Raw genomic sequence first — 19,853 nt, forward strand, 5'->3', positions numbered from 1 at the left:
ATGGACGAAAGACGGGTAAGCTTCTTCGAGATCGTGAAAGGAGAAGGTCGAAGACGTCGTTAGGTCACCGATAACGACGTGCGTCCAAAACGATTTGGAAAACTCTTGAAACGTTTAAACGATATGCTGCATCTGAAAAAGAAAGAAAGAGGAAAAAAGAAATAAAGAAAATGAGCGAGAATCGCAACGATTGAAACGATGAAAATGGGAAATAATTTTTAAAAATTTGAAAAGAGAAGAATCTGCGATAATCGCATTATTGGGGAGTCTTATCAAAACTCATAGCTCGTAACGTATCGCATTAAATCGTATATGTAGCAGAGAATGTAATATGTAAATAAATACTTGTCGGATCATGAATCTCTTGAGCTTCGGAGTGTCGAAAGTTTTGTCGATAATTGAGAATGTTTGGACAAAAGATTGACTTTGAAAAGATATAATCTAAAGGACTATCGCGCGAGAGGTTCGAGGTAAAGAACCGATAAAAAGACGACGGTCTTTCGTTCGTCTTTCACGATCTCGCAAGTACTTGCGACGAACGTATTTTACATTGTGCTTCCATCTTTCCTTCTAATACTTTTTGGTATCGTTTCGAGGAAATTTCAATTCCTGGTGACGAAAGCAACACTTAGCCAAATTACTTTTGCAATCTCTCTACCTCTCCCTCTCTCGTTTCATTATTCGTTATCCCCCGACCGATTACATATATCGAAATCGTTTCACTCGAACGGTGACTCGAACGAGGAAATAGAGTGAAATATGCGCTTGATAGATCGTCGACGCTCGCCGAAAATACAATAAATCGGAAAAATAGTTTCACGGCTCGAATCGGTTGAGGCGCCTCTATCGAAGAGTCTCAAAAAACAGTAGTACTTTCGATCAACGACCAGGGTGGTAATTGGGTTCAGTTCGTTCGACGTGAGAACACTCAACGAATTTCGTTACGTCTACGAACTTCGATCAGATGATTGAGAAAAAAAGGTAAAGATCTACTACATCGGGGATGGATGGAGAAAGAAGGAAGAATGTGTTTCCAAAAGAGCCCTCTTTGAAACATCTCGTAAATAATTAGCGTTTCCTCTGTTTTCTCTCTCTCTCTCTCTCTCTCTCTCTCTCTCTCTCTCTCTCTCTCTCTTTCTTTCTCTCGAAGTCCCTCGAAGCTTCGATATTACACGTTAAGTGGTAGAGAAAAAAAGCGCGTAATAGAAAAACTTTATTTCGTGAAATTGGCGTAAAAAAAATCTTTGCATACGATACGAGAAAGAGGATAACAAAGAAATTGAAGTATTGGCTGTAGTACGACCTAGATGAAAGAAATATCGGTTAAAATTTGCTGCGATACAATTTCCTTATTAATGGATATATCCGAGAGATATTAAAAGATCGATGAAACTGAAAGAAGAATTTATCGAAAAGTTTTTCAACTCTTAAGCTTACAATAGAATCGTGTCTTAAGCGTGGAATGAAACTGCATGCTGGAAAAGACTATTCGCCTTTATTTCGGATAGTGCACGTGCATGAATTAAAATTCTACAAAACTTTTTATAGCTACGTTACTAGCATCGATTGAACATACTAAAAAAAAAGAAAATATCTGCTCCGATATTTCGTGTTTTTAGATAAAGTGATTTTGATCAATTTCAAAGTTTCCCTCGAATAATCGTGACGAATGAAAATTTGGAATCTACGATCGTAAATTTTCGCAAACATTTCGTAGAAAGTCTTTTGAAAAAATTGTTGCGAAAATTTGCTGCGACTGGCCGAATTTGATTTTCAGTCCTTTCAGCAAATATCAAAAGTTTTTCGATCGAAAAGAAATGTCCAGAGCTATATGCCTCGGAACGAACGAATAAGTAGCGTTTCTGTAAAAGCAGCTATGCGCATGCACGTTCGATTGAAAAATGATGCTCTACTAAAAAATGTGTATGTATCGTGTTGAGTGTACCGTCCGAGTGTCGCCAAATGGTTGTGTATTGCTGTTGTTATCTGACGATACGCGTTGCTCTTGCTTTAACGCCGATGTCTCGAAAGTCTTATTTGACGTTACCTCGTTCATGTAGGACACTTCCGAAAGTGGGATGAAGTAGTAACCGAGAAAACGATCCCAGAGAAATCCCTTGCACCAAACTTCTACTAGCAGGCCAGCGTTCATATCGTTTGTTTCGCTGAAAAAAAAAAAACGGATTTTGCAGAGATTAACTTTTAATGGCAAATCACACGTTTCTAACAAAGTAACGCGATCGAATTTCGTAAGAAAACAACTAACTGTCTAATTATTCGAAGGTCCAACGAGCAATCGCGTAATTATTGATGGCCGTCATTGTTAGAAACGTCACTTTAGCCCTTTGTCGACGACCGAGACAAATACGCGTTAAATATATACACGATCAACGAATACAAAAGCTTGCACCAAATGAGAAAAGTAGGTTAAAGATTTGTTAGCTCGTACATAAGGATTTGTATTTGAGACGAGAGTTTCCTAGCGTCACGATTCGCGCGGCCTTACTTACGTTCAAAACGTTCCAGCGAAAACTTGAAATTGTTCGATATGGACAGGATTGATTACTTAAGCGAACTATTTATTAGATATGGTTAAAAAATCGTTATGAATATCCTGAAGGAAGAATCAAATTTGCTGCTGAAACGCAATATGCGTGGTAATAGCGATAAAAGACCGGCGATCGATCGCTCATTGGTTAGGAGTTTTAAACGGGGCAGCCCGTAAGCCACCTTACTGGCGGAAACATTGAACCGGCTGCTTTGAACTATAGCTAGGTAGAAATATCGATGACGTCATTCGCCACTTGTTCGAGGCGGCCCTTCGATCCAGAACAGATACGGAGTAGATGTAGAATGTAGTTGTAGAATAGATCCGAAACAGATCCAGAACAGATCCGAAACAGGAGAGATCCAGGAAAATGCTTTTTTTCTTTTTCCAGCTCTCGGGCTAGCGAGCGATTACGCGTTCGTTCGATAATTACGTGCAACCGGAGAAATCAATCCTCCCCTTCGTCGGCGTTTCAACGATTTAAACGTTAAGTAGATCTATGCTCGAGACGCGCTAACGATGCATAGAAACGGGCGGATCGGACCCGTTGAGACCACATTCGCCTCTTTCTACGAGGAACAAAAAAGAAAAGAAAAGAATAGGAGAGGAGAGGAGAGGAGAGGAGAGGAGAAAAAGAAATTGAAATTTTAAACGCACCTCACGATCTCGCTAATCGACCTATTCTAAGCCCGCTATCTCGTCGCCGCGAAGCTAAGCATCTATTTATGTATCGATGACCGACTGGATCGGCTTATTCCTTAAGGAGGCTCGATAGTCGATCGCGAAATTTCGGATTTCACGGCGTTTCTCAAGCCCGCAGACGGAAACTCAATAACGCGTACAAACCGATAATATTTATAACCGCGCAACATTCTTCTTTTTCGATACGTACCTACCAGTTTCGTTCAGCTCAAAGACATTCGAAAAGGAAAATATAGCGGAAGAAATAATAGAAAACGTTGTTCGTGCTCGAATAAAAAAAGAAAAAAATAGCTACTTTTCGAAGAAGGTGGAAAAGGCACGACGATGATCGTGAGCAACCGTTTTAAATTTAAATTGATTTTCTTACGAGGCTCCGCGCTTCGCCTCCGACCTCGTTGAAAGTTTAAAAATAATCGAACCCTCTTAAACTCACCGTCTAACCTCGATTCGCAGCTTTTCTCCACCCTCTTTCGTTCGCATTCATCTACTTCGTCTTACGTACGAAACGATATCTATTAGAATATAATGATGGAAGAACGGTACGTAGGGAAAATTGTACTCACAATAAGAAATCTTGCTCCCAGCTTGGATTGGCCCCCTTTACGGTGACTGTCGTCGACTTTACATTCTGCAGTTTCAGCGTTACGTACGAATTGAAGTCCTCCGCTGTAATTGTTAACGATAATCGTTCGTTCAATGACGCACCGTCGACTAACGAACGACGTACGAGCGAGTAAACACAGTTGCTACACTTTCACGAGAGAGACTTTGTTTTGCTAAAGGTTACGTGCTCGATAAACGTTCGTCCCGAATTACCTTCGCCCTCGAGGCACCCATCGCTAAACCTCTCTCCTTTTGTTCCGTGCATTCGTAACTACGATAAATACGTTCAAGTACGTTCAAGAATCGAGCTACCTTTTTACTTCCTTATATCTTTTTATTCGGTAGCGAACGCTCGGAAAAGTTTGACTCTTATAACTTTATAACTTTACTTACAACTTCGCCTACTCTCTCTCTCTCTTTCTCTCTCTCTCCCTCTGTCTGAATACAAGAATGTCCATTCTTGTTTTCGTCTGGGAAAGATATACATTCTTCTTTACTGATTTAAGTTCACCTTTAGATCTCCATGTCTTTCACCTTACGTCGTAAAGGGTCTATGGATGATCGGTAAGAAATTAATATACGCGCCCACGCGTATCGTGAATCGAAAAGAGTACAAATAAAGTGACCTTTTGACCGTAGAAAAGCCAAAAGTTGACAAAGATTTGATTTCGTTTAGCAGCATTTCTCTTTTTTTTTCCCTTTCCTTTTTTTGCCCCCCCCCCCCCCCCCCCCATTGAAGTTTCTGCCGTCGCAAGCAAGGCGCGTTTCATTGAAAAGCCCGCGCACTTTTTCTCTCTTGACGCTTTCACTTTAGCTCTTTGCATCCTCGAACGCAATTTTTTTCATCTCTCGAATGCGCGTTATGGCAATATCTCATTTGATCCGATTTGAAAAGAACAAAATCAAGTTTACCTTCTTCGCGAATTTATCAGAGAATATCCACTTTCCTCCTTTCTTCGTTTTTTCCCTTTCTCTATCGCATACGTACGCCGTATGTACGCCGATGAAATTAATCTACAAGGGTGATCGAGAAAAATCATTTCTATCCCGTTGAAATTCGTTTTAATTAATTCTTATCTCTAGTCGACTAACGATATATATGGTACTAAGCGATACATAATATAATATTCGACGTACGAGATTGGTCTATGAAGAACGATACGCCAGGCAGGCGTAGAGAATGAAAGTGTGTATTTTTGCGTACTTCGTTTCTTCGAACAGGAAGGAAGAAAGTGCGATAAGTAAAACAAATCCTACACGCAGGAGTGGTTTTATGCGCGATGAAATAATGCTCTCTTTCTCTCTCTCTCTCTCTCTCTCTCTCTCAGCTCTCCAGACGCGTACGAGTAGACGCGTTGTTAAAGCTCGAGTTAACGGATGGTAAACACAATATGAGAAAGAAGAATAAAAGGGTATAAAAAGGACTCAAGGTTTGTACGCGTCGATATGGAAAATTGAAAAGCTTCGAAGGAGCCTCGAAGGCGCCTCGAGGGAAATGAAAATCGAACGGCATCGTCGTAAAAGGATATTTTAACAGGCGCAAATAACGCATTTCAAGGCGGATTTTCGAAAATTATAGGAACGGCTCGACTCGGTGCATGCCACCCCGACCGAACAATGATAATTTCTTTTTGTACGAACGTTACGTAGCGATATTCCGGTCGAAAAGTCACATAACCTTTAACTTGGAAACGTTCCAATCCGAACGCAACAAATTTTGCGCGGATCTCAGAATTGGAGCGTAACTAAGAGACTTCTCTTTACGTAGGTATCGATTTCGATTCCAATTCTGTGGGACAATCGTCCACCGTTACGCTCGATCGGATTCACGTTTGCGTTTCGCTCGTGAAAGTTTAAATGGCAGGAGGAAACGATCCGCCGACAAGTCGGCGGAATCGCTTCTCTGACGTTCCACTCTTCTTCTTTTTTCTTCTTCGCGTCTTTGCTCCCCTCTCCTCCTCTTCTATATACCAGTTGATACGAACCTTCCTCGCAGACGAACCGCGCCTTCTTCACTGCAAACATAAAATGGGACGTTAAATGGTGCCGTACGAAGGGAAATATTAAAAGGCAATGTCTTAATCAGGATTAGATGCCCTCGTAGAGATCGGACTATCGGTGACGGCCATTAAAATCATATAACGCGATTCTATTTCTTACTTCGAAGTTGGAAAAAATGAAACGTCTCTTCCTTCATAAAAGATCTCTTATCTTATATTAATTGTATTATTATCGCGTTCTTTGAGAAGGCAAAAAGGTGTGTCGGTCAAAGAGCTGTTCCGTTCTGATAATAGATTGGACCGACGATGTCGATAAGCCGTTAGCACCGTCTGTTTGCACGAGACGAGATTGATTTGATGGAATTAACGGATTTTATCGAGAAACGGTACCGTTCCGTTCGCTCGATCGCGAATGTAAAACGTGCTAAAAGTCAATGAGATTCGTTCATACGTGAGCCACGTTCACTATTAATCAATTATTATATAGGTATAGGTAGAACCTACAGATTATTAGAATCGAAATGACAGCGTCTCGTTTTTTCGTGCACGTGCATTTACATTTTTCTATATCGATATTTATACTAGACTATCTATACGTCAAAATTATTAAGATAATGCGTAACCTGCATAAACGCAGTCAAAAGATTAAGATCGATAATATTCAAATGAAGTTGTACGGCAGACGACAATGAAAATTATACGACCATTACGTGCTTCGAAGACGATTAATTAGATAATGTCCGATAACGTAACGCAGTCGAACAAAGTGCCACGTTACTGTGTCACCGTACACTTTAATATAATTACAATTATTACGTTGGCCAGTTCCCGTCTTCGGCGTCTCCTAATCGATCTAACGGATGAAAAGAAAAAGAAAAAAAGTAGTTCGAGTCAAAAAGTAGCGACGTCTCGGAGCAAGGATTTGCAAGTTTAGTTTATCGATCGGCATAACATGCGGTACGATATTACGCTTACACCCGACGCAAAACAACCTTCCGTATCTTAGGGCCGAACGCGTTTTACCTTCGTTCACGGAACCAATGGACTTTGTCGAGAACGTTAAGCCGTAGTTCCTCGTATATCCACGCTTTACACGATTTATGTTTGTCGAGCAAGTATCTCCTTTGTTCGTATGTTTATCCGCCGGCACCAAAGGACTTTCTAAATTGATCTTTCGTAACCGCAGACTATGACGATCGATAATAAGTCAGCCAATACAGACTTTAGAAAAAGACGCGAATAAACGGAAGAAACGAGGCGCTAGTTATTTTGTTTTTCCTTCTTTTTCTTTATTTTCTTACTTTTTAATATCCTCTTATTAATGAAAAGGTCACGTTAGCGTGTCACACGTTACGGGAGCAAGCGTACACGTTAAGCCGTTACGCCGTAATCCGATACGATGAAGTTTAATCGTGCGAGCGCGCGTGCCTATCTCTTTAAACGACGACCGACTGCGATCTGAAGCAATGACCTGTGCTAATAAATGCCAGTCGATATATGAGAAAGTCCCCCAACGTGAAAAGGAATAGCTCGGTTCTAAGGTTAAGTGCAAGAGACACGAGAATGGCTTCGCCGCGAGCTTGACTTTATTGCGTGCGTGCGTGCGTGCGTGCGTGCGTGCGTGCGTACGCGTCTATTATCTTACAAGTACGAGCCGAGGAAGATCCGCGTAACGTGATCGCAAAACCGACAAAAGAGTTTGCCTTCGGACCTTACGTTAAAATACATAATTCATCGAATGTAAAATACATTGGCTCTGTGCGTATCGAATAAAAATCGAGTTTGAGCGAATGAAAAATTTGAGATTGCAGCAATTTTTCTCAGCTAGATTCGTTCTCGTTGGAACGGAAAATAAAGGTGATCGTTTCAGTTTTTCTTTCAACGGACGTAAAGACGAAAGCTATCTTCTTGTAAATGGTTGCGACTCGGTCACAGGCGCTGTGTAAATATTTAAAAGGACGACGTACAAACTTGAAGTGGGCGGCCTAAAAACGATGACGTCACTGACCCAGACTCGAGTTAAAGTAACAATCATCCCGAAAGAAGCGTAACTCGGTCCTGCTGGCAACGCAAATATGTATTTTGCACTTCTATTCGAACGGACCAAAGGACCGAAGGAGAAAGAGCGACCGAGAGAGAGGGAAAGAGAGAGCCAACAGGTGAACGCGACTTCATTATCCGTGCTCTTTACAAATTAATTACGCTCAGTCGCTTAAAAATAATTGGAATTTGCGCGGGAGCAGCTATGTGTTTACGAGGAGCCGTTCAATATCTATGGCCTTGGCAATGGGCCAGTCGCGTTGTAAACTCAATATGCAAGGAGAGAATCACGAGCTAAGAAAAAATTTCGTCACTGTTTTAACGTCTCGATCGTTTTGCAGCCGACGGTCAAGAAATCGAAAGAGAGACGCGTCGTTCCACGATCGATCCAGCGATGCTAGGTGAACGTGTCGTTTTTTTGTCCAATAGAAATCAACGAACTCGATAAATGACTTTGGAAAGTGTTTCTTGAAAATATCAAGTACACAAAGATAACGACGAGAGAGATGTCGTCGAATATCGAGACAAAAGGGACCGCCATGCGAATAGGAATTGAAAACCAAAAGGTAGTGGTGACGTCGACGGTACTTGCGTCTCCGAATAGAGAAGAAAAAACGTGGATGGACTCGAAAAGAAATAATACGATGGAAGAACGAGAATACTTTGCGAGAGTATACATTTTGAAATTCGCGAGAACGCGTTGCATAAATAAATGGGCGTCATCTAGACTAGAGAGGAGGTGGTGGTGGTGAAAAACAAAAAAAAAAAAAAAGGAACATAACAACGATGTCAGCCTTAACGCTTCAGTTACGTTCCCTTACTTTCGAACAAGTCGAGACAATGGACGTCTACGTGTGAATACGAGCTGAGAAGTTCTTGTCCTTGCATGTGCCATACCACCGTACACGCTTCTGCATTGTACCATGTTTCTCCACGTTTTTACGCGAATGTATGCTTATGTGCATGTAACCGAGAACAATCTCTCTCTCTCTCTCTCTCTCTCTCTCTCTCTCTCTCTCTCTCTCTCTCTCTCTCTCTCTCTCTTTCGTGCTTCTGTGAGAGAAGGGAAGGGATTCACTTTCCACTCTCGAGTTTTCCTCCGGTAGCGTTTTAGCCAAGGGTGAGAAAACGAGAGAAAGAGAGAAGGAGAGAAAATTGACGTTATGGAAGAGTCGAGAATATGAGAGAGCGAAGGAGAATCGAGAAACCGGCACTACTGCCATATACGTTCGACGTTATTTATAGCGAAGCTATATTAAAGGTAATATTTACGCGACAAGCTGTAAGCACGATATCTTATCCAGGCATCGTAGCTCCTCGCAGGATTCTCCTCGCAGGATCTGCGAAGAAACCGCCTTTTATGATCTAAGCGCGCGCACGTACATGAAAATAAGAAAGAAAGAAAGAAAGTATACCGTCGGTTTATCTTTGAAGAAAAAATCCAAATAGGATTACAAGTAATATTATTAATTATGACGGAATCATTTCGACGTCTTTTTTACATTTTGCTGCAATTTCCCTCGGTGTTATTCGCAAAGTATCCTGTCCATTAGAAGCAAGCTAGATCATCGCAAGCTGGTTTCTTGCAACGTTACAAGCAATTTGGGCTAATTAGTCCGGTGTAAATTCGGTCTCCGTTATGGATAATCGATGGGAGAAACTCCGGAACGCTTCTACACCTTCGACGACGAAACTGTTCATCGTTAGCAGTGATAAATTAAAACGTATGATTATTATGATTGTGATACAGGGTTTAGGGATTAAACCTTACGAAATTCTATCGTGCTTTCGCGGAGACTTATTATGTCAGCGAAGACTCTTCGTGTCACGAAGAAAGAATAACGCGTTCGCGTGTATGTACGTAACCATGTGGACCGGAGAAAGATAAGATAAGACCATCGAACGTGCTATTTTTTACGACTACGTCACGACGAACATATGGTATTATCAATAAGGGTCGCTAAGAAAAAGAAATGGAGGAAGTCGCGATGGATCAACAATGTCAAACGAGCTAATAACATAGAATATTAATGAACGAAGAGATCGAATATTCGCTTTCCACGGAAATGAAGGAACGCGGCCTAGTCTGTTCGTCGGTGCGAGAGTTGGCTCGAAATCACGTATTTCCCCAAAGGTGAATCCTTTAGATCTAAGGGATAAGATGTCTCAGCCTAAGGCCGAACGAAGTTCCCATGGGAACCTTGCTCGGTGAATAAACAAAGGGTCAACGATCTCGAACGTAATCGAGGAGTATTGCGATTTAAAAAGAAAAAATGAAAAAGTAGATGTTCCTTTCGTAAACGATTGCAAATTACCGTTCGGTAATTGCGAGATGTAATTGCGAGATCTCGCGTTAACCCACCGAGTCCGGATTTCGAACTGGGCTAAAGTTGAAAGTACTTTGCCGTTTCTTTTTCGCTGATACGCTCTTGATACGCTACGCCAAAATTCTCGTTTACGAGAATTTAATGAGACATAAAAATTGGTAAAATACTTTTACAGGATAGGGCCTTGGTAAAAAGCATCGTGTTTCACGGTATATAACTAGGAAATGAATAGGAGGCAGTCCTCTACGGCGTAAACGAGGAGGAGCGTTTTCGAATAAATAAATCACGACATGGTGTCGTGTACGTGAGTAGATAGAAGAATGAAACGATAAATTTAAAGGTAAAAAGGTACGTTAACTGCGACACGAAAAATTGACACGATACGCGAGGACGGCTGTCGCGAATCGTCAACGCCATTTCATCCGGTCAATTAGTTGAGCCGATTGTGATCGGGGAACGATCTAATTATTGCGTAACGTTCTAATTATATATCCATGTAGGACGGTCGATAAAAATATATCTCGGCGAATAGGATTGGAGGTTTAATTGCAGACCTTATATATCGAGATATTCCCGATTAAAGACGTGTTCGACATAGAGGGAAAGCCGTTTCCTGCGGAACGAAGGAGAGTCGCTTCCTCCCGAGCAGGTCTCCGTCGTACCTTATATCAGTCTTTTATCCAGTTTTAGTTCTTCTATTGATAGAAACCACTTAAAGTGTCTCCATTGTAGGGTATAACCGTCGTAAATCCGTACTCTCCGTCGGAGTCCTCGAGGTTCGAGCAATTTCGTAATTCCCTGCGGATAATCTTATTTCGTAGGAACTTTCGAACGACTATAAATAGAATCGAATCTGAATCCAAATGTCTTCGTAAATCTCTTTTTCTTTACTCATACGTTTACTCCTACGGGAATATTCGATTTAATTAATCGAAGTTCGCGGCATTCTCCTATATAAATCCTTCCAGATAATATCGTTTTCGCGCGTAATTAAGTCAACGGGCAGCGCGCGAGCCGAAGATCTCGATTCCCTTATATCGTGAAATTTCTCCATTTTCCTTGATAAAGCCGATAACCGATAACGGAATTAACGCGATACAACCAAACAGCGATCGCGAGATGAGAGAAGAAAAAGAAAAGTGCGATGTTAGAATAGGATCGAAGAAACAATAGAAAACCGTGGCGAAACTTCGGGCCGAGCGAATAGCTTCGTAATCGAAAGTTGGAGCTTTCTAGACGAGCTACTAGACTACATCTCCAAGCTGCGAAAAGCTCTTTCAGTCTCTGCGATCGGCGCTTTAATTTAATGAAAATACGAACTAAATGGGGTCAAACTCGTTTGATGGTAGAAAAATACGCTTCTAAGAAAATAGGTGGATAGTCCGTGGAAGCTTGTCGGAATTCTCGATGTCGAGAGTTCTCGACATGGAATAATGATAAATATCTCTCACCGGTATGGTCCCAGTGACACGGTCTATCGAGAATTCCCTTTGCTCTTTCGAAGAATAGAGCGCGAAAATAAAGAGAAAAGGTGGATAAAAGATGGACGTTGAAGAAGACGGAACGGAAGGACGGAAAGTCGATGAACGGAAAGTTGTCCCCCTCCACATTGTCGACCTCGCAACCGTCGAGCTCGAGTTCAAAGAACTCCGTTCGTCGTAACGACAACGCCCGTGTCCTTAACTAGGCGAGGTTCTTCCTGCGGCTTCGGACTCCGCTAGAATATCCATATTGGATTTCGCAATGTCCACGCCCCGCTACCTGAAAAGCTCCGAAGAGAAAATGCACGGCTTGGCCCGGCTCAACTCGAGAAGGAAAACGGAACTGTATAGCATCGTTTGCGAGTAAACGACCGGTAACTACGTCCTCGGTAAATTATCGGGAAAAGAAATTTCATTCGGAACGCGATACGGAGAGGTACCTATCCGTTTATTCTTGTAATTTATCGAAGGACGACAATTTGACAAATTCAATTATGCGTACTCGGATACTTTGTAAAACGTAACCAAAAGATTACGAGATGGGAAAGAAATCTTTGTCGCTGTAAAAGTAAATCCTTTCTAGGCTTATTCGATGAGAGGAGAAAGCGGAGGGTCAAATATCGGTACTGACCACCTGTCGTACTTAGGTACCATAGGTACTTTGCTCGAATCGATCCATACATGGCTCGTTTCAAACTATCCTGATATATCGCACGGAGAACACGGCTGGAGGAACACAGAGTGCCAACAAGCCGGCAGTCGAAGCCGGCTGATCAAAGCGTTTCTAAAGTTCATTCCGGACGAGTCTACAACGGGTTTACGACGCTACCTCATCATCGATCTCTCTCTCTCTCTCTCTCTCTATATATATATATATATATATATATATATACACACACCTATCTACCTATCTATTCTCCGCCTCTACCTCATTCGCCCTTTCACGATTGATCGAAAATCGATCGAAAGGTCAGAGACATAGATTTGAAAATGGTGTGCGTACGCTATTATTTTTACCTGAACGCCGATCGTTCAAAGTTACACCTAAAAGTGTACAACGCAGTGAACAACGACCCGAACGAAGGAAACTTGAGAAAAGTATGATGCTTGACGGAAATGGCCTTGGAAAATATTGTCTCAAGCGAAAGAGTAAGGCATGTCGTTATTAGGTAGAAGGCACGTTCGCGAAACAGCCGTTAACCCTTTAACTTTTTTGGAATGTTTCTTTTACGCTTAAAAAGGCAATTCTATAGAGTTAGAAAAATGATCGAAACGTGGAGTACGTGCGGCTCGTTGGAGGAAGAGCCAACGGTTTACGTATAAGTATCGAGTTCGGACTGGCTGTTTCGTACTTCTCGTACTCTTTATATTGGATTATAGCAAAAGAAGGACGAGTTCGTTAAAAAATTGATGCAAGAGTAACTCGCGAACAGTATTTTTTGAAAAGGTCAGAAGTTGCAAGTTTAACGAACGTGATCTTCATTACGCGGAGATAACTCGTTCGTACTCGACAACCACGATCAATTCTGGGTTGCGTCTACTAAGGCGTATGCGTATCTATCTATAGATAAGCATTATTTGCGACGAGCAAAGTTTCCGATGGTACCGCGCGTTCGTCCTTGGAACGAATGAACGAGCGAACGAGCGAACCTTTCGACGAGAGCACCCACCGAATAGAAAATAAAAGAATCATATAATTATATCGACGAATTACATGGGCGGAAAATACGATTGAATATGAACGAATAAAGTCCAAGTATCGGGTACAAATCTCTTTTCGCGAAACAAATAAAGCGTTATCACATATGAGCTTTCTATCGAGACGGTTTTATTAGATCGAATAGAGAAAGAATATAGGACGATAATTCACGAGCTTAGGAGATATCAGTCAGGGAAAGTCTAAAGAAGAAAAATCGTCAAAGGTTGGCCATGTTAAGATGCTCGCCTATAGCTTTCGATCATGTTCTATCTTACGCACGCATCGAAAATCGAGAGAAAATGATAAGTCGATGAACAAGAATGGGATATTTAAGCCGACGGTATATAGCCTATAACTAGATGTTTCATTTTTACGGTACGGACGAGTATAGAATGCAAATTGATCAGCGATTTTGCTTATGTCAATGATCGCGCGAGAGACATGAATATTGAGATGGAACCCGAGACGATTTTACGAAAATGCGACTTGCATCGAAAGTAGACTAAGAGAACGTTCGTTAACGAGAACGAAACGGATCGTCGTCGTTATTGTAGACGATGCATCTCCATTAACAAGGAGACGTTTCAAACTTGTAGTGAAAAATGCGTCATGTAAATGCGCTGGACCTTTCCGAGTGGTAGCGACAAAAAAAGTAGGTCCTTCGTTGCCTACGCCTATAGAAACGATGACGGCGGTCCGCGTTTCGTTGAAAATAGTATCTGTACCGAATGAAAGGAAATACTAAAAAAGAGTACGGAGAAATGAGAGTGCTCTTAACATTTGAAAAGTGAAAAAAGGTAACAAGACGTTTTAAATCCGAGATCGTACCGTGTTATAACGGACACAATATGAGAATCGTTGGACGATCTTTCAGGGAAAGAATGTCAATAGAATACATCGATAAGATACAGAAAAGTATGTGTATATATAGAGGAAATTGTTAACGACGAGGCATGACTCGTTCTAAGCGCATTCTCGATATATACAGGTTCGGTCGGTCTGCCGCGCACCGAATCCGCTCATGTCACCCAAAGTATATAGATTACGTAGGCGAATTTACGTAGTCGTACCAGCTTACATATATCGGTCTATATAATCGGTATTGGTGTAAACGAGGGAGCATTAGAAATAGGATAAGAGCGCTCCAGAGATGAAGCGGAGGAGAAGAGAATGGAGGAGGATTGGGCACGAAGCGAGCGCGGAACGGAGTCTAGCGGAGCTACGGAAAGGGGGCGGCAGTGTTGGGTGCCGGGGGCTTGCGCTGGTCGAGAAAGGGAATGACCCCGGGTACGCGGGGTCAACCGTTGTTGGACTCTGCGTTGCCCGCTACACCCATCCACCTATCTTCCTCTCGTAGCTATAAGCGGGCACTCTATTGCGCTTTGATATCCGAATGCGGTATTCGAAGACTATTAAAGATAGAGATAAAGATAGATTAAACTTTACTGATAGCGCGTTCGCTTAGTCTCTATTTATTTATCGCTAGAACGTAACAATCGCCAAGGTATCATCTACCCTCGAGAATTATCCGGCGAATATTAGATATAGCTAGGTCGATATAAAAGATCGATGCCAAGTTCTCTCTGATATACGATTCTTTACGAATTTTATGCAAACGATCTTTTAGATCTTATCGAGATATAAATATTTCCTGTTCTAGGAACATAACCGCGGGAATTCGATAATTCATCGTTAACTCTCAACGATGGTAGAATAAATATTTGGAAGAGGCAAAGCGTTCGATCCAACTGAGATAATCGTAGCTACGAGAAATTGCTCTTGTAAACGTTTACGAGTTAACGCATGGAATAGAAAAGAGAGATCAAAGAGAGATCGAAGTATTTTAAATACGCGTACGACACTGTGCTACTTCGCGACGTTCATTCAATTCGCGGTATAGCAGAAAATGCGCTCGCATAGAAATATCTTGGATTCTCGAGCACGACTAGGATTATCCTAGAGAAAATACGTGTACGTTCGTATGCGTGAGTTAAAATTCGTGGTACGTCCCGAAGGATATCGCTATGTGGTTCACCGACGCCACCAAAGTTCGTGCGACCCAGAAATATCTATCAAATGTTTCGAGATTCTCTCAGCCGTTAAACTTTAAATCACACGATACCTGATGCTCGAGTAATTAATTCATTGTATTTCGATTTGAATTCGTTCATCGATTGTCGCATCTCGAATGAAAAAAAAAAAAAAAAAAAGAAAAAGAAAAAAAGAAAGGTTCGATTTAATTAATTGTATTATATGATAAAATCGTTAGATCGTAACGAGAACGAGTGCGATGTAAAAATCGAAGCACGCAATCAATTTTAATTATATTTCATAGGGCGTTCATCGAAGACGGACTATATGGCGAATATAAGGACAAAGGTCGTGCCTCATAGGGAGAGAGTATATTATGCGGGAGAGAAAAAGGTAGTTTGAGGGACGGCACGAAGATGTGGCCTGAAAGAAGGCTCGCTAATCGAACGGTTCGATGCCGATGAAATTATCGCACCGAGTTTTAATATCGTACCGCTTCCTTCCATGGATGGTTTTCCAATGGAAAGAACTCCTTCACCGTAAAAGCTGACGTAATCGTCCGAGACGTACCGACTTCAACTTATCCGAATCTATATATGATCGTTTTATTAATATTCCTTACGATTAATGCGATTCTAATTGATTGTAAATTAATACTTCATTAAATGCAGTGACCAGGTAACAAATTCGTTTCCATAAAATCATCGAAAACGTCAAACGTTCGTCGAAAGACTCTTTCTTTGGGATGAACGAAAAAAATTCATGTTCGCACTCGTAACCACTCGAATGCAGCTTAATGGAGCATCGCCGGCGATCAAGGGTAGGAGAAAATTCAATAATGCTTTGTTACCATCGCTAATCGAGCACCCCTCTGTCTCCGACAGACACGACGTGCCTCGGACATTTCGCTTCGTCAACGTGCTCGGAATGATTTCCTATTTAGAATGGTGCATCGCTTTGAAATATCCCCTATCAAATTCCCCCGTATCGCGAGAACCGAAGAAACCGGTAAGCTGATGAAAACTAAGCTAATTTGTGGGGTACCTAGAGGGAGAGAATGGGGGAAGCAAGTTTCAAAGTGACACGAATAAATAAGAAAATGACGTGCTTTATAACGAAGACCGATAACGATGTCGGAGCGAACGGCGCTCTCTCCTTTCGGTCCGATTCGATCACCGCTTTTACTACTCACGCTCTCGACGAGGGTAGATAGATATTTAAAAAAAAAAAAAAAAAAAAAAAAGGAAAAAAAAAGGAAAAAAAACAGGACGGAAATCTCGAACGAGAAAGTCAAATAAAATCTTAATCTCGTTTAAAAAGTAAATAATCGAGAATGGTACGATCATTTGATCGCGATTATCGTTAAATAAAGAGTCGTATTATTGGCTACGTCATAGCGATCGTTCGAAACGCAAATAAAAGAAAAAAGGAAAAAAAAAGGAAAAAAAAGAAAAAAAAAGGAAAAAAAAAGAAAAAGCGATGGTTAGACTCGGCATACATACAGCAGTCGGTTCGCACCAACCGTTAGCACGCGATCATCCTCCTACCCCTGGCACGTTTCTCCTACTCCTAGTTTTCGACGTCGGCCATTCGTATTAACGTAATTAGAGACTTCATTAACGCTAATTAATCCGTATGTATCGTGACTCGTTTAACTCTGCTCCGCGACTCCGACGCTTTACTTTAGGTAACGGCATTCTTTCAAACGTCTGAAATACTAAACAGACGATGTAGGACGAAGTATACGCCGTGACGATTTTTAAGACCACCTCACGAACCTATCCTATGCAGAGTGAAAAGTACAAATAAATGTGAAAAAACGAAGAGAAAAAAGGAGCGTTTGTTCTTTAGGAGAAACTCTAATCTCGAATTCGTCGATCGATTTTGAAAAGTCTCTTTTACGAAATTCATACATTTTTATGGGATCGTGCCAAGATTAGTTTTATAACCATCGTAAAATATTCTCGATATATCGTAAGCTCCACGAGACTTTTTATTGGACGTTAGCGAGTAGAGCGCGAATCAGCTTTCGTTCAGATCCCATCGAGCGGAAGGGACGAAAATTTTGGATGAGCCCTTTCACCTTTTCTCAAAACGGTCAAAAGGCTATATACGACGACGGAATCGTAAATCTGTTGAGAGCACAACGGCCAGCATCCGAGACAATTTAACCTCGCTTTATCGCCCACTTTCTTTTCTACGTCACTGCGCTAGAAAGGATTTCCTACAAAGTTAACAGCAATGGAATGCGCTCGATGAAAAGGAAACGTTTCGTCTTTTCGATAAAAATATTTGGGAAGAGGCACGTTAAAACTTTTCTTTTAAATTTCCTATATAAGGCTAATAGAAAGATATTAGATGGATTATAAATAAGACGTCGAATGGATAGGAATGAACGAGAAGACTCACCTCTGACGTTGAGAAGAGACATGATCGAAGGTCCTCGAACTGTACGGCTTGGCTTTTACTATCGAGAGAGTCGCATTGAAAAATTCGTCCAGCGACGTACTCGATGCGACGTACGAAGATAACGTAGGAAAAAAGGCAGATTAGCGTGCAGCGATGACGCCAGCGGAGCACGAAACGTCGATTTTCCCCGCCCCCGCCCCCTCCTCTCTCTTTCTCTTTCCCCCTTTCTTTTCTTTTTTGGACGAAGAAAACGAAGAAGCAGTATACTTTTCCTCCTTCTTTCTTTCGTTAACGGACTGCTTTCGCACTTTGTACGCCTTTTAATCTCACGTCAAACGCGCGCACATCCTTATATTTTATAACGAGTTCGTGTGATATATGTATGTATATATGTATATACAATATATTGGTATACGTGCACTTATATACATAGGCATACATATACAGGCATAGATAAAGAAGGGAAATACGATAAACATATATACGCTATGGCTCGAAATTCGGTGACATGTGGCGATGAAGAGGGATTAAGAGGAAGTCCGGCGAAAGGGGTGAGGAGGTTCGAGGAGAGTATAACGCGAATAGAAAGAGAAAGAAAGATACTCCCAAAGGCGCTCCTCTCGTTTCTCTCTACTATACACACACTCTCTCTCTCTCTCTCTCTCACTCTTACACAATAAGAAGACGATGCGTCCGTGTTTTAAGAAATTGCAATAGAATTTCTATCGTTTTCAGTCTCTCTTTCTCTCTCTGTCTCTGTCTATCCCTGTCTGTCTCTCTTTCTCCCTCTTTATTTCTCTCTCTTTCTGTGTCTTCGCAGCACTCGCGACGCTTTTCAAGAGTTTGGTGCACCGATCTGTACCATTGAGAAAAGCCGGCACTTGCAGGAGCAGCAGCAGCAGCAGCAGCAGCACTCACAAAGATATCGCGTTCGTGGCTTGTGCCGTGAAAAGAGAGAGAGAGAGAGAGAGAGAGAGAGAGAGAGAAAGAGAGAGAGAGAAGAAAGGAAGGGTGGCGAAAATCGAGGAAGAAAAATCGCTAATTTTCTTCGGTATTCGATGAGGTCGCGCGCACACAAGTAGTAACGAGAACGGAGGAGAAAAGACACGGCAGTCGTTGGAATGATCGCGCTTCGACTGATAGGCGCGTAGCGTGCTGGTAAAAGTAATAACGAGGGCCGGCTCTTGGTCACGCGCAAGCCGGCGCACCGACTCGAAAATAATTGCTTTTATCCTCGTGCTTCTTCCTGGTTCCCGACGAATCCTCTTTGGCCGTTAGCGAGTGCGTAGCCGATTCCTGCGTGCGTTTCGCTCGATCACGGCTATAGCAGCGACAATAATTGTTGTAGTAATAAGAACGATAATTGCGAATAGTCGTGCTCGATGGAAGGTCGATGGCCAGAATGCCGGGTCCGGCGCTCGGATAGTCGGCGGCGTCGCTCGCCGGCAGCCGCTCGTCTTCGTAATTTCTCTCGTCGTCTTGCACGTATTTCCGAGGGCAGAAACGCAACATCGCCTTAGCAGCGGCAGTATCGATGGTGCTCGCTCGCCGTCGGTGCACGTTTTCCTCTCGTCGATTATCGCGTCCTCTTGGTCGTCGTCCAACGTCCTCCTCCGAGCTGAAGGAGGAGGCGGAGGAGCAGCAGCAGCAGCAGCAAGAGGAGGAGGAGGAGGAGGAGGAGGAGGAGGAGGAAGAAGAGACTCGGCCGAGCGCCGCTCGCTTCGGGAGGAGCGCCCACCGTAAGAAGCTTCTCGTTACTATCATAGTAGCAAAAGACGGCCTTAGTACACGCCGGCTCTCGTGGCACCGTGGTGATCTCGTGCGCTCGTCAAGCTAGCTCGAACCACCGCCGGCTATCCCACCGTCCTCTCTCGCGTCGTCGTTCCGAGGCGCCTCGTACGCTTACGCGCATTTCCGCCCCGCGCACTTTCCTGAAAAAATGCTTAGGGAAAACGGACACGGAGAGAGAGCGAGGGTGCCAAAGGATAGATGAGACCAGATATGTCACGGGGA

At 42.4% G+C, this 19,853-nt stretch overlaps 1 protein-coding gene across 1 annotated transcript in view; it reads right to left on the minus strand.

Moving 5' to 3' along the window:
* The window catches only part of LOC118446073 (uncharacterized), a 48,630-nt gene that overhangs the window by 22,078 nt on the left and 6,699 nt on the right, over positions 1–19,853 (minus strand). Inside the window, exons 2-4 of the mRNA XM_035876281.2 lie at positions 5,839–5,868; positions 3,814–3,916; positions 1,946–2,165 (exon numbers count right to left, since the gene is read on the minus strand). Of these exons, the coding sequence (XP_035732174.2) occupies positions 1,946–2,165; positions 3,814–3,916; positions 5,839–5,868 (353 nt within the window). The remainder of the gene's footprint in view (positions 1–1,945; positions 2,166–3,813; positions 3,917–5,838; positions 5,869–19,853) is intronic.

Source organism: Vespa mandarinia, chromosome 1 (assembly GCF_050613455.1).
Source record: "Vespa mandarinia isolate Hongniang chromosome 1, ASM5061345v1, whole genome shotgun sequence".
NCBI lineage: Eukaryota > Metazoa > Arthropoda > Insecta > Hymenoptera > Vespidae > Vespa > Vespa mandarinia.